Here is a 15,100-nt window from a genome sequence, read left to right as displayed (position 1 = left end):
TTTCTAAGAAATATACAGTAGTCTTTTCGAAACTAGACAGAAAGGGGGATACACATATAGCGATTAAATTACCAAGGCTTCCCCTCCTGGGAAAATAACATCTTGCACACAGTCAAAGAAGATACTCCCTTTTATCCACCTAAAGCATTATCTCTGTATTGTATTTTTTACTGTCATTGGAGAAAGTCCAATTTAAACTCTTATTTAATATTTTTGAAAGACTAGTGTATTTTTAATATAGTGATAGAAATGTAAGAGAAGGAATGTTGGACAATGGGAAGAGGGAAAGAACATAGTTAGCTTTGGAAAGTACGAGGGTCATTTCATAAATAATGCACAGGTTGGCAGAACTGTGAAGTGGATGACGCAATACCAATGAAAATTACGTCAGCTGCAGTTGAAGGATTGAGAAAGAAGCACGTGTATTCGTTTCATCCATAGCATACTCTGTGTTTAGATAACGAGACCTAGAAATGGAACCTACACATCTTGGGTACTGTGATGATTGAAGATCAAAGATCGAATCTCTTTACGTGGCAAAACTTCCCCACAGAAATCCACACTTCCACAGTGTTTTGAGTGGAGGTTATGGTGAACTTACTTTTGACCGTAATACAGTTTCTCTTTGGGTTACTCGTTTTCATGATGGTCCTGTCAGCAAGTTTGCAATGTCTAGACATTTCTGCTTTTAATATTTGAGGAGAAAAATTCGCTCCAGCGCCGGGGATCGAACCCGGGTCCTTGGTTCCACGTACCAAGCACCCTGACCACTGAGCTACGCCGAATTCAATCCACAGCATAGGCCCGAACCCTCCTCCTTCAATGTTTCCCTGTATGACCCGACTCCAAGTTAGGCATATATGTTGATGTATATGTCCAATGTCAACTGCCATTATACTAGGAGCGCACTCAGCTGAGTGACTTGTTTGGCCGGGACTCCGCAGTTAAGTGCACAGTAATCTGTACAGACATATGCACTGCTAGCTATGAGAATATTATAGATTTATTAATTTGTCATACAGAATAATATCTGTAATATCGACAATTAATATTTGAGGAGAAAAATTCGTTCCGTTTCTGCTTTTGTTCAGCAGCCAAGCAGTGAGGGATCCATCGCACAGAAATTTTTCTCTTCAAATTCTTTGTCAAAATACGGAATACTGAATTTGGTGAAATCCCCGTAGCTTCTGAAAGTTTTCACACGTCGCTCGACGATCTTCTTGAAGAGCATCCGCCATAAGTTTCACACTGTGTTTATGTGTTGATGTTTTTCGGCCTTCCTGATCTTGCATCATCATTTAAGCTGACACAAAAACGAGTAGCCCAACGAGAAATGTACTACGGTTCACTGTAAGCTCACCACAAACTCTGCTGCGTAATGGATTTCTGTGAGGTTTTGCCACATAAAGATTCGATATTTGATTTTCAATCGTCACAGTACCCGAGACACTTGTAAGCTCCATTTCTAGCTCTCGTTACCTAAACACAGAGTATGCTATGGACAAAACGAACACGTGCTTTTTCTTAAGCCCATCAACTGTAACTGACGTAATTTTCATTGGTATTGCATCATTCACTTCACAGTTCTGCCATCCTGTGCATTATTTATGAAATGACCCTCGTATGAAGCAGTAATGAGTGTAAGTGTGTTCATATATGTGAACGTGAGTACATGAAATGCATGTGTTCAGACGGTTTAGTTATTAGGACTGGAGATGCAGAGCAGAGCAAATAATGTAGCATATTTATTCGAATACTTTTTATAAGATTTTTATTGCGCAATAGCCACTGATTAGCTCAGATGGTAGGTGCATTTGCCTGCTGATCTGGAGCTGCACTCGAGCATGGGTTCAATTCCTGCTTCGGCTGATTAATTGGTTAGGTTTTTTCCGAGATTTTCCCTCAACTGTAAGGTGAATGTCAGGTAATTATATAGTGAATTCTTTGCCTCATTTCACGAAATAGAATCTCGCTATCACCAATTCAATTGATGCTAAATAACCTAAGTATTAGTAAAAATTTTATGCTCGACCATGCCGAACTGTAGTAATTATACACCTGGTAGTTGCCCTTTAATGCACCTCATTAAAGTACACCTATTCATTATAATTCAGTTGCTCAGCCAATGAGAAATCACCATTGTACCTTTATAAAACCGCAAGTATCGATTATTCTCGGATATGCAATCGAAAGACAATTAGCAAAAAGTCATGGAGGCTGGAAATCCAATACTGTCGCAGAAGGTTATGTTCTGTTACTATAATAATTAGCGTTAATTGTAAATAATATTCAAATAAATTCAATTTGTCATCTCGTTTTTCAATTCTAAATCAATTTCCAGTTTATATCAAGACTAATAATCTTCATGTTATTCTCTAGATTATATCAAGGTCAATGACATTCGTGCCTCGGAAAAAATCAATACTTTCGCGTCTGCGCACATCTCACAATTCAGGTCAGTTCCGCTCCTCACTTACATAACCATAACATGAATACTTATGAATAATTTCAAGTTAGAAATATGGTCGAGCATAAAAAGTCTATGAAACTTGCCTATAATGGTAATTAAGATGCTCATATGAAAATTATGAAACTCGCTTGCGCTCGTTTCATAAACAAACATACTCGCGTCTTAATTACTACCATTATAGGCTCGTTGGATAATGTAATTACTATTAATTAGTTAACTGGATGCCTTTAATCAATTAATTAACTAGATAATCTAGAACATCTAGATTCAATAAAAATAACTATAGGCAACAGAGCATTTTATGATCCTACATACTAAGTGCAACTTGAAAGAAGCAACTCAACATATCCTCAAATGCTTGAATCTAAATTGTGCGGAACTTGAAGCAAACTCAACAGAATTAATCAAATATACCTACCCATTCATCATCATAAGTTACGATTTGTGCCTTGGTGACCTGTTTTGGTCTCATTCAGTAGTCTTCAAACCTTCTTTTTTGACTACAACATTTTTGTTTGTAATCCTATTTAGAATTCTGTTCTTGCTAATCCTCAAAATATGCTGTGTTCAGATTTGGATTATTTTAATTTTATTTTTTGATTGCATAAATAACTGGGTCTACTTTCAATTTTATTGAAACGTAATCTCATGGAACTAACTTACCAACACAACAGATATATTAAATTTGTAAATATTTTCTGCTATAATGAAATGATGCAAGTATGAGTAAAACAAAAAAATTGTATAAATGGCTTTACCACGGGCATAATCAAACAGTAACTCGGATCAATTCGATATACTGTAATAAAAGAACACCTGGTGTAAGGTTAGAGTACTTTTTTATGATTGAAGCTAAGCTTTTTTTATTTATGTTTTGATTTGCCTTTTTTCACCTGTATATGTAATTAGATACTATTTATTTATTTTTTATGTTCACTTTTATAACATAAAATCTATACTGTAATATTTGAAGCTTTAATTTCGTCTTACATTGTTAATAAAATGTTACGCATTGTCAAATAAGCTTGCATAAATTTAAACTTTGTATACTTTTTATTGGTGCTGTTGTAGTCTTCAATATTTTCGTGGTTTATTAGTCTATTTAAGACTATAAAGTAAATAAAGTAAATTTTAGCAATTGAGGACTGTTTGTATTGGACTGCAACAATATTACTAATAGTATTGTTATGAAAAATGTTATATCTATTTGTATACCACTGTTAACCAGTAATATTACATCCTCACCTTTCAAAGTCGATATAAGAATACAGACTTGCTCCACCTAGACAATATACCAGGCTGAATTCCTTACTAGTGGTAAATTGAACCTTAACCCTGGGTGCTATTCATAGACATTTCGCTAGCCCGCGTTACGAGCATGCTAAACTAGCCCCGGCTATCGACTGATAATTGCACAGGATTCGTATCATAATATGATACGAATTCTGTGCAATTATCAGTCGATATTATATTATCATATCGCTAACACTGGTTTATGAATACGAAAAACGTTAGTTTGCTGATCATCCACCGGAAGCCCACGCTAAGAATGTCTATGAATATGGCTCATAGTGTTTATATTAGGAGGAATATTACTCTATGTTGTAATCACATAAGTTTATTTTGTACCAAAGGACATGCAGGCATGGAACAGAATGAAAGAACTGATCAACTTACAAAATCTCCTGTATTACCTAACACAAAATATACCTGTACAAAATACTCTATTCCTTATATCACAATGAGTTAAAAAGCTTTTGAAATATGTTTTTCAACATTATATAGTCGATTAAACAGTAATGAACCTGGTTTTGTGATAACAAAATTCTTAATTTCGGACATTTCTGTAGATGTTGTTTATTCATGGTGGAATTTGCATTCTTACAGAGAGTACAATGTTGTGAGGGATATATTTAAATATGCTCATGTCAGTAGATTTACTGGCATGTAAAAGAACTCCTGCGAGACAAAATTCCGGCACACCGGCGACACTGATATAACCTCGGCAGTTGCGAGTGTCGTTAAATAAGTCATTAAGCCTTTCACAATTAGTAGACGCCATTTTGCAAAGTCCTCCTGCTGGGCATAAATGCAACTACATATGATGAATTTTAAGCACATCAGAAACTGTAAAACACCTGACAGTAATTTAGGAAAGTCCTGTATGCATGCATACATACAGGGAAGTCAGGGAGAAGTCAGAGGAAGTAAGTTAAAGTTGGTCGTGGATAGCTATGGGTATCGTTCTAATTCTTGAAATATCAGGCAAATTTCCCCAATGATGAAACTTGAGGGGAAAATTTTATGCTCTAACCTTCCATAACCCAGGTTATAGTAGCATTTTCTTTCAGATGAATGCACTCGTACTTCTGCGTCAGTTATGAAATATATATTTTTTTTATTTGTTTCAGGTTTTCATTGGTAAAATTTGAGAAGCAATACCATTATGGTTAAGCAGTGTATATTTTCCAATTATCTTATTTTTAATCTCTTCATTAATGACTACTCCTAAAATTGTCTCGAAACTTTTGTGGTGACATAGTCTCATTTATTTTCTATCATTTTTTAACAGTTTCATGAAAAAGTTACTTATATTGTTATTCTTGGCAGCCATTAACTCTTTGCTATGTTTGCTTTTAATTAAAAAATTGTTTTGTATCTCTCTTTCTGTACAAGATAGGAAAAACATAAATGACCATTTTGTTCAAGACAGACACAAAGATCCACCAACTGCAATAGTAGCAAAGGTATTCTGTATCCGGGGTGAAACTTTTTATGTGGTTAGATTTTAATTTGAAATATGAATTCAATTTAAATTTATATATTTTTTTTTATGAATCACATACAAATGAAAATACTGAGACAAAACACCAAATTTAGTACAGTCGACTTCTAATAATTCGTGTAGGCCTACAGTCAATTTGCTTAGCAATTCGCGATTTTTTTTTTTTGAAGTACCGGTACAGTAATATCATTTCCGTTTTTACTCGATTTACGCTCTCTCCCTCCTCTCAAACTTCTCTCCTTTCCCTCCCCACTCCAACATCTTTTGACCAGAGTTGCTGACTGTGGCTACGCATAGCAGAATTCACGTCTCGTAGCATGAAGCATAACATCCATAGTATAATGCTAAAATATAGCATAATTTCATTGCAGGATTTTCAATGTATACTAGAGCCTGTAATGTGGAAAATTTCGTCAGTGTTTCAAAATGCTTTGCGTTTTTCACATTTTGCACTTGATTTCAAAGTAATTTTAGCAATTAAACCTGTCAGAGTAACTTCTACTCTACTTTAAATAAGAAAAAAATACGAATAATTATAGTCGCGACACTGTTATTCCCAGCGTGACTCCTCCTCTTTGCTTACATCTTAGGAAGTCAAGGCTCTATAAAGTCTAGGTAGGTAGTATTGTTCGCCATTTTTGTTCTTTCGTTGCCGAGCTACCAGACGAGGGATCTATTTGCCACACCGTTAAACATCATGTCATAGCTCCTATTATAATAAATCAAACGTACTGTAATTCAGCAAATAATTGAGTGGCAAATAACGTCCTCATGTGCTTTCTGCGAACGCCAACGAAAGAGCCAAAATGGCGGGCGATTATATTAAGTATTTATCGAACCTTAGGAAATGCACGACGTCTTCATCAGCAAATTACAAAGTGCACACGTTTAAATGTAGCCGACCTGCAATGTACTTGGTGCCGGAAATTAGAGCGATGGGAATGTAGCGATATTTCGTGCAAGTTCGTGCATTAATACCGCGAATTATCGGGAATCGACTGTATTTGTTGTGATGTATTTATTATAAAATCTTATTCAATCAGTTTTTATTTATAAAAATATAACATAAGCAACAAGTAGATATGAATTTTATGTAATTAAACAGTACAGTGAATTTGGTGTCATGCATTTTATAAATATTTGTACAGGGAGATTTAAGGATCAGCAGGTTTGCACGTGTAGTGCATGAGACACTGGTCGTAGCAGCACTTGTCAGAGCCAGCACAATTGTAGTCACTGTTGCAGACAGGAGGAGCCTCGTAGCTTCTGCCTCCAGGCGGAGACCCCCCAACTGGTCCTGGACACATGGGTCGAATTGGTGGGCAGTTTCCAGACTTCACTGGAAAAGTTAAGAATTGATTTTAAAGGATCTGTTAAGACATGTTAAACAGTGGTTTACAAGCTTTTGTTATGGTAATTAAATTTATTATACTTGAGTTTTATATTTATATAATGGTACCGTTATCATACTTGGCAACCATATTTATAATGCAAGAAAGGAGGATAGGATAATATTGAAGTATTTTATATAATTCGGGTTATTTTAATTCAAAATATTAATGTACCAATCGTAAGCTAAGTACTAATTTTTGTGAAAATAGAGACCAAATGATATATAAGACTTGGGCAATGAGAAGCACTTTTGCAGGGAATGTGTGAAATATACCTCTGTGCTTTCAAGAGCCTTGTGCTTTCAATAATTTATAAATTAATATATCAGTAATTAGGCTATATTAATAAATCTACAAAGAATGATTATACATAAATTGTATTTCATAATAAATTCAGAATAGAATGCGTCTAACTGTTGGGAAGAGAATGCAAAATTTTATTTGGGACAAAATTATCCCTATGTATCACCCTGATATATTTCCGGTGTAAATCTTCATCCTTAGAGAATAAAAATACACTGACTGACAAAATTATCCCAATGCATCGCCCTGATATATTTCCAGTGTTCCCCAAATCTTCATCCTTAGGGAATAAAAATACACTGACTTTCGAACCAGTTAAATAATTACCTTTACAGGCAGTAACGCAACATTTGCGTGGGACATTTGTATATTCACATGTAAATATACACAAAGTACATAAACAGAATTCGAATGACAAAATTCTGTTTACTCGCATAAAGTAAATCCCGGTAAGGATCCCACTGGCAGTGTATGCGATGGCTGCGCATGTGCAGTTAGCAATCTCTTAACCTGCTCTTGACCATCTCATATGGTCGATCCTGCCCCGAACCTCTCGTGTATGAAGTAGGTAGCAATATTAAGACAATGTTGCTGTAATACTAAGCTTACTTTTATTAAGAAATAAACTCTAGTACTTAAAATTAAAAAAAAAATATATATTGCAACTCTGAGAACGGCATCTTTTAAATAATTTTTTTGTTTGAGATTTATGAGATACTTTTTTTTTCTTTCTTTGTTTCACAGTTTTCCTATTTCCTTTTTTTTTCTTAAACTGACACGAACATAACACCCATCCCTGAGGCGGGACTCGAACCCACAACCCTTCAGGCCAAGTAGTAGATACATTCTGTGCTTCTACCATTTGTGCTATTCAGGCCGGCTTACTTAGAATGTTGTCACATATTTACCTCTGCCCCCTCTCTGAGCAGTGATAGTGATATCACTAAGACGACATAGTTCAAATTCTGAGCACAGTTATATTTGTCTGGGTTTTCAAGAACTGGTGCTTTAGCAAAAGTAAGTATTTTTACAAAAAAGATATCAAGAAAAAGGGATACATTTTACAGGTTTGAATCAGAGTTTAAAACATCAAAGGTCTAAGGGAAACCTGAATGCATTACAGAGTCAAACATGCTTTTGAGAAATTTTCAGGACTTCCCTTCCTCATGACAATGCTTCATACAGGGCCTCGGAATTCTCAGCAGCATGCCATGGCAACCCTGCACTGCTGCCAGGTCTATATTTCATTTGCCAGAATCTTCACTGTGGACGTGAATAGAGCTGAGCTGTTTGCAACAAGCAAAGTTTACACGATGGTGGCAAATTTTAAGTAAGTTATAACAAACAATAAGGAATACAAAGTCTAACCTAACCTATTTATTATGTTAAGGAAAACCTGTTCCTTCTGTTCAATTGAGAATTCGTCACTGAATCAGATAATGGAATACATATCCATCATGAAATGTCCCAATCAATGCAAACTTGCAAAATATAAATGTATGAATATTTTTACTTATTCTTTTATTTTAATTTTGACGTGTGATTACGTTAATTAGTCCACACCTGTGGAGTAACGGTCAGCGCGTCTGCCGCGAAACCAGGTGGCCCGGGTTCGATTCCCGGTCGGGGCAAGTTACCTGGTTGAGGTTTTTTCCGGGGTTTTCCCTCAACCCAATATGAGCAAATGCTGGGTAACTTTCGGTGCTGGACCCCGGACTCATTTCACCGGCATTATCACCATCTCATTCAGACGCTAAATAACCAAAGATGTTGATAAATCGTCGTAAAATAACCTACTGAAAAAAAATTACGTTAATTATCTATTGTGTTACTATCAGAAACAAAAAAAAAAAAAATAATGCTTCAACCATTTGCTTCTTCATCTGATGCTGTGCACCCACTCTCCATCTATCATTTAGGTGACCACTTTCTTCTTTTCCCATGTAATGGCCGATCTTCTTTAGCTTTAGGATTTAATGATATCTTTAATCTTGTTATTTTCTCTAACTTTTGTATTCTGTTTCTTTGGATACAATTGCTTTAGTTCTTTCTATATCTGGCCTGGTGTCGGCTGCATATGCTAAAATTGATCGAAATGCAGTTTTGTAAATATGAATTTTACTTTTTACTCTCATATGTTTGTTACGCCATTATGATATTCTTCATGCCTCCTGATATTTGCAGTACATCATTTTGTTTCTTCCCTTCTTGTTCTAAATTCTATTTGTTACTTTAACCCTCAAATACGAGTGGTGTTCCATATTGATTTACACTTTTAAATTTACTGCCATCCATGGTCCGCCATTTGGCTTGTCATTACAGTTGCAAGCATGTAGTACGTTGGTCTGCCTGCAGGTGGCAGCATGATACAGAGGAGTATAATTCCTGCAAACTACAGCGCATTTCCCCAACTGCTGTCATTACGTGAGTGGACAGCAGGGAGACGTGGTTTCTGTGGAAAGAAGGTGTAAACACTGCAGATATTCACAGGTGATTGGTGATTGTGTGGTGAGCATGCACTGTCACGAAAAACCGTGTACAATTGGGTGGATGGCTGAGAACGTGACTGCACATAACAGTGAAGGAACCAGATCTGGAAAGAAAGTGACTGTGACAACGCCAGTCAACATCTGTAGAGTGGAGTGGCATATTCTGGAGAACAGGTGCATCACATTCTCGGAACTGGAGATGGGCACAGGACTTGCAGAATCACTCTGCAGGTGGGAAGGTGTCTGCAAGATGGATTCTCAAGTCCCTGACTGCAGCACAAGGACATGAGCAGTGATCTCTTTCACTGCCATCAATTGCCTGTGAATATCTGCATTGTTTACACCCTCTTTCCACAGGCACAATGACGTCCAGCGTTGTCCTTGAAGATCACTTTCCATGCTGTCCACTCACGTAATGATAGCAGTTGGGGAAATGCACTATAGTTTGCAGGTATTACACTCCTCTGTATCGTGCTGCTACCTGCTGCCAGACCAATGTGCTACATGCTTGCAACTGTAATGACAAGCCAAATGGCAGACCATGGATGGTGGGAAATTCAAAAGTGTACATTAATATGAAACGCCTTTTGTAATTAATTTCTCTCTCTACACCATTAGGTAGAAAAGGATCGACTAAGTAAAGTATAATTAATTTCTGATATCTGTTCTATTATTTTTTTTCCTTTCACTTCTAATTTGCACTTTATTGGCTCTTTCGAAACTCATACAACAACAAATTCCACAATTTGGGACATCTGGGCGAAATCTACGGCTGACCACTAGGATCCAGAATACAAAGTAGAGGTTAAATGAAAAATACAATATGATTGCGGAGAGAATACGGAACAATGATAAATTTAAAAATAAAGTACAATTTGATTTCGGAGAAACATGAGATGAAAATACATTGAAGAGTAATGAAATGAAGTGAAAAAAAAAATTACATAGTATTATACAAGTGATTGTGTAAAATGGATAATGAATCTCTCAATACCATTAGACAAATTTTGTTAATGTCCTCATTAGAAAATTTAAGAGAAAGGAGAATGGTTTTGGTTAACTTAAATGAAGTTCCCCTAGCGCCAAAAAGAAGTCCTTTCACTTCCCATGTATTAATATTCATTTTGTATCTCTCACTGAAGTGAGGAATACATGGGTTGTAAATAGACTTCTTTTCATCGTTAACGTTATTGGCTTGTTGATAGTTTTAATTGTATTCATTTCCATGTTATATTTTCTAGCAGTTGTGTTGAATCGGTGTAGTAACATATATATTTCTTATATTATGATTTTAAATGTACAGACTAATGAATTAGCACTGCCTACTGAAGGATGCACTGGAAGGAATGGTGACTGGGAGAAGAGTTCGGGGCAGAAGAAGATATCAGATGATAGACGACATTAGGATATGTGGATCATATGCGGAGACTAAGAGGAAGGCAGAAGATAGGAAAGATCGGAAAATGTTGGGTTTGCAGTGAAAGACCTGCCTATGGGCAGAACACTTATGTATGTATTGAATTAGCACGTCTTATTCTGTGATCAGAGATCATTTCAGATTTATCTTTGTTCTCCAAAACAGCATAACTCTTATTTTGGAGTTCTTACCTTGAGCGTCACAACAGTAGTACTGCACAGGCTGCCATGGATAGGTGCATGGTAATTGACACCACAGTCTGCAGGGGGTCGTTTGAGGTACAGAAGTGCTCGTCTGACTGTTGGTACCGACCATCAACAGTGAGAGCAGAACGATTTCGTATATGAACATGATTTTCTATGAAAGAGACACATGTACATTATCTGTTTGTTGTTTGATAGCCTTTTCTTTAAGTAACTTAAACAGTTGTATAATATGACGTAGAATTTCAATTCCGAACATCAAATGTTTTCAGTAAATAGCTAAGACAGTCCAGCCACAAGCCTTTACAGAGGGGCCAGCAGAAACGGATAGGGTAAACCGGGATGTGACATAACCACTCAGAGGGCAGTACTTCAGTATTACCATTAATTGCTATTAATATACTGCCATATCACTTTTTCTTAATTTGATAATTATTATGTATTTGTATACTGAGTCCTTTTGGGCTACCTTCAGTGGAAGCAGTTTTGTTGATAAATAATTAATAAAACTTACTTACAAATGGCTTTTAAGGAACCCGCAGGTTCATTGCTGCCCTCACATAAGCCCGCCATCGGTCCCTATCCTGTGCAAGATTAATCCATTCTCTATCATCACATCCCACCTCCCTCAAATCCATTTTAATATTATCCTCCCATCTACGTCTCGGCCTTCCCAAAGGTCTTTTTCCCTCCGGTTTCCCAACTAACACACTATATGCATTTCTGGATTCACCCGTACGTGCTACTTGCCCTGCCCATCTCAAATTACAATCACTAATCCTATTACTGCTACTATTAATAGCACTACTATACTAGAATATTACTGCTACTGCCATCATCATCACTATCACTGACATTGCTTTACAATCACACACACACACACAATCCAACAATCTGTGGCGCTACAGCCCGTGAAGGGCCTAGACCGACCAGCCGGCTGCTGGCCTCATGCCCACATGCCGAAGCAGAGGTGGATGATCATCCAACCAGAATGGAGGTATCATGTGGTTAGCACGATGATCCCCCCAGCCATTATAGCTGGTATTCGCTACCTATCGTAGCTCCCCAAGTGCATCACGATGCTGGGTGGGCACCGGTCCCATACACTGGCCGAAATTTCATGAGAAAATTTCTTCCCCCATGAGGAATCAAACCAGCGCACATTCTGTAATGCGAGTCCTGGGCGGGATGCCTTATACCGCGATGCCACGGCACGGGACCACACACACACACACACACACACATACACACACACACACACACAAATAATAAAATAGAGGAAATTCAGTTCTCTGAACTGATACTGCAATAAATGCATACTAATGCAGAAAAAGCAATCACGTCCAACTTACTGTTGAATGAGAACATATCTCTTATCATGTCGAGCATATGTTTTGATGGTGAAGCTGCTTTGTAACAACTAAACCATAAGAGAACAAATATCTCAATTGGAATAGCTGCTAGAGTGTAAAAAATGGCAAGCATATATAATTTTACACACCAATATTAAACTATTATGGAGATAATTTAAAAATCCATACTTACAATTGTTACGTGCATGTAAGTCTTTCACTCTAAATATTTATGTATAAAAAGCTTCTAACATGTTGCAGCAGATGACCTAGATGACACTGATGAACTTTCCATTGATATAAAATTACATAACAAATGTCTAATATAGAAGTACTGTAAACAAATTTAATAAAAAACTGTTTTTAATTATCGAGTTCTTATATATGACAATGTAAGAGTCAAGGCTAATGCCTGAATAATGTACACTGTGCCCTTCTGCCCCAGTTATAGTTATTGGCTGATGCTGTCGTCTCAGGCTGATGTTTATAGTACTATACATAGTAGCTGTAGGACAGATTTATCTCGTACTGCAGTTTCCCTTACTATTGTCATACCACATTTGCTCCATTATCGCCGAATCACGTTAATAATAATATCTAATCTTCCTCAATTTGGTGAGGTTGTCAAAGACAAAGAATGTTAAACAGTAACATTTGAGATGTGACATTAAAAATGTCTTACAAGAAATTTGTTTACAATAAACTGAAATTTACAGTAATGTTTTACTTACTTACTTACTTACTTACTTACTTACTTACTTACAAATGGCTTTTAAGGAACCCGAAGGTTCATTGCCGCCCTCACATAAGCCCGCCAGCGGTCCCTATCCTGTGCAACATTAATCCAGTCTCTATCATCATACCCCACCTCCCTCAAAGCCATTTTAATATTATCCTCCCATCTACGTCTCGGCCTCCCTAAAGGTCTTTTTCCCTCCGGCCTCCCAACTAACACTCTATATGCATTTCTGGATTCGCCCATACGTGCTACATGCCCTGCCCATCTCAAACGTCTGGATTTAATGTTCCTAATTATGTTAGGTGAAGAATACAATGCGTGCAGTTCTGTGTTGTGTAACTTTCTCCATTCTCCTGTAACTTCATCCTGCTTAGCCCCAAATATTTTCCTTAGCACCTTATTCTCAAACACCCTGAACCTATGTTCCTCTCTCAGAGTGAGAGTCCAAGTTTCACAACCATACAGAAGAACCGGTAATATAACTGTTTTATAAACTCTAACTTTCAGATTTTTCGACACAGTAATGTTTTACAGTAATGAAAATTTGCAGTAAAATAAAAAACAGATAAAAAATAAAATAGAATGAGAATTCAACTGTAATTTGAATTGAAGTACAAGTGTCGCTGTAAAATCTGCAGAGAACCCTTCAAAGCTATCATAGAAATTTCCTTAATTGTTGTTGTTGGGACTCCAAATTTATGACAGAATGACACGAATTGTTTTGTTATGGTCCCTCTAGCGACCACCATTAATCTGATAACTTCTATATCCCTGAGTTTATATAATGTTTTGTAATAAGGGATGGGTTGGTTCATAAATTGCTCTTTTCTCTAAATTAACCTCCTCGGGATGATTCTGATGCATCTCGAATCTGATGGTTAGATCCAGAATATAACCTTTTGTCTCTCCAGGTTTAAATGTTATAATATCAATATGCCGAAGACTTCCAGTATCCACTGTTCTTTGGACTTTTTCATAGGTAGTTGATCTGGAGATTACACAGATTACCATTTCAGAGATTTTGACGAAGGATCTTGGCACAAGACATGTGGTGAAAAATTCGTTCTGCAGCTCCTGTCATAAGAGCAAGAGGAATTTTCTGCTGAAATTACACAGGACTTGCTTGGAACCATTAACAGTGACCAAGATTTTCTCAAAACGATCACAGCCATTGATAAATGTTAGACTATTACCACAGTCTACTATATATAGTCGCGAAGCTCAATATGTAGTAAAAATGCAGGGTAGTTGCCCACCACTAGGATTGCTACTATCGTCTCATCATCGCAGATCTCTCTCCTAGCAGACGAGAAAATATGTTACACTTTCGTTGTCGTGTTCTTTTGGAAAAATTAACACCTTCCTTCCATTATTGAAATATTAAATGCATAAAGTTAATTTATTATTTTAATGAAGTATATTAAATTCCACCATAAACTCGAAGATACCTGCAAGAAATAGGTTAATATTATTTTTGTTTGTGCAAAACGAACTGAAATTTACTATAATCGCTTCACTCATTCAAGATTATAGCGATAATTAACTATGAAACCAATAAATATTAATTTGCATTTCCCTTTACAACAATAATAATGGAAATATGAATTAATGGAATTAATGCACCGGTACTTGTAGTGTATGCTTACGTAGTTAACAAAGTGGGATGAGGTTAAGCAATAATAATCACACCAGAATTGGAAATAAAACGTGATCAATAAATTTTATTGTAACAGACTTTTTCTTCGTCTCTAGTAAAGTAACAAATAAAAATAACAACAAAATTAACAGCTATAATTAAAAACATATCCTTTGAAAAAAAAAGTAGGCCTAAGCAATAATAATCCCACCAGAATTGAAAATAAAACGTGTTCAATAAATATCATTAAAACAAACTTAATTTTTCTACGTCTCTAGTAAAATATTATTATTCCAATTATTGTATTTTAGCCAT

The 15,100-nt window shown here is 36.3% G+C and overlaps 1 protein-coding gene across 1 annotated transcript; it reads right to left on the bottom strand.

Annotated features, from left to right (window-relative positions):
- Positions 1-6,284: 6,284 nt before the first annotated feature.
- LOC138695906 (uncharacterized) lies at positions 6,285-12,739 on the bottom strand. The gene is made up of 3 exons (XM_069820265.1): positions 12,604-12,739; positions 11,047-11,212; positions 6,285-6,594 (listed from the first exon to the last, which is right to left on the bottom strand). The coding sequence occupies exons 1-3, from the start codon at positions 12,616-12,618 to the stop codon at positions 6,410-6,412; spliced, it is 366 nt and encodes a 121-aa protein (XP_069676366.1). The 5' UTR covers positions 12,619-12,739; the 3' UTR covers positions 6,285-6,409.
- Positions 12,740-15,100: the final 2,361 nt, after the last annotated feature.

Source organism: Periplaneta americana, chromosome 3 (assembly GCF_040183065.1).
Source record: "Periplaneta americana isolate PAMFEO1 chromosome 3, P.americana_PAMFEO1_priV1, whole genome shotgun sequence".
In the NCBI taxonomy this organism is placed as follows: Eukaryota; Metazoa; Arthropoda; class Insecta; order Blattodea; family Blattidae; genus Periplaneta; species Periplaneta americana.
The sequence above is the reverse complement of the archived record's forward strand: the minus strand, read 5'-3'. Positions and strand labels throughout refer to the sequence as shown.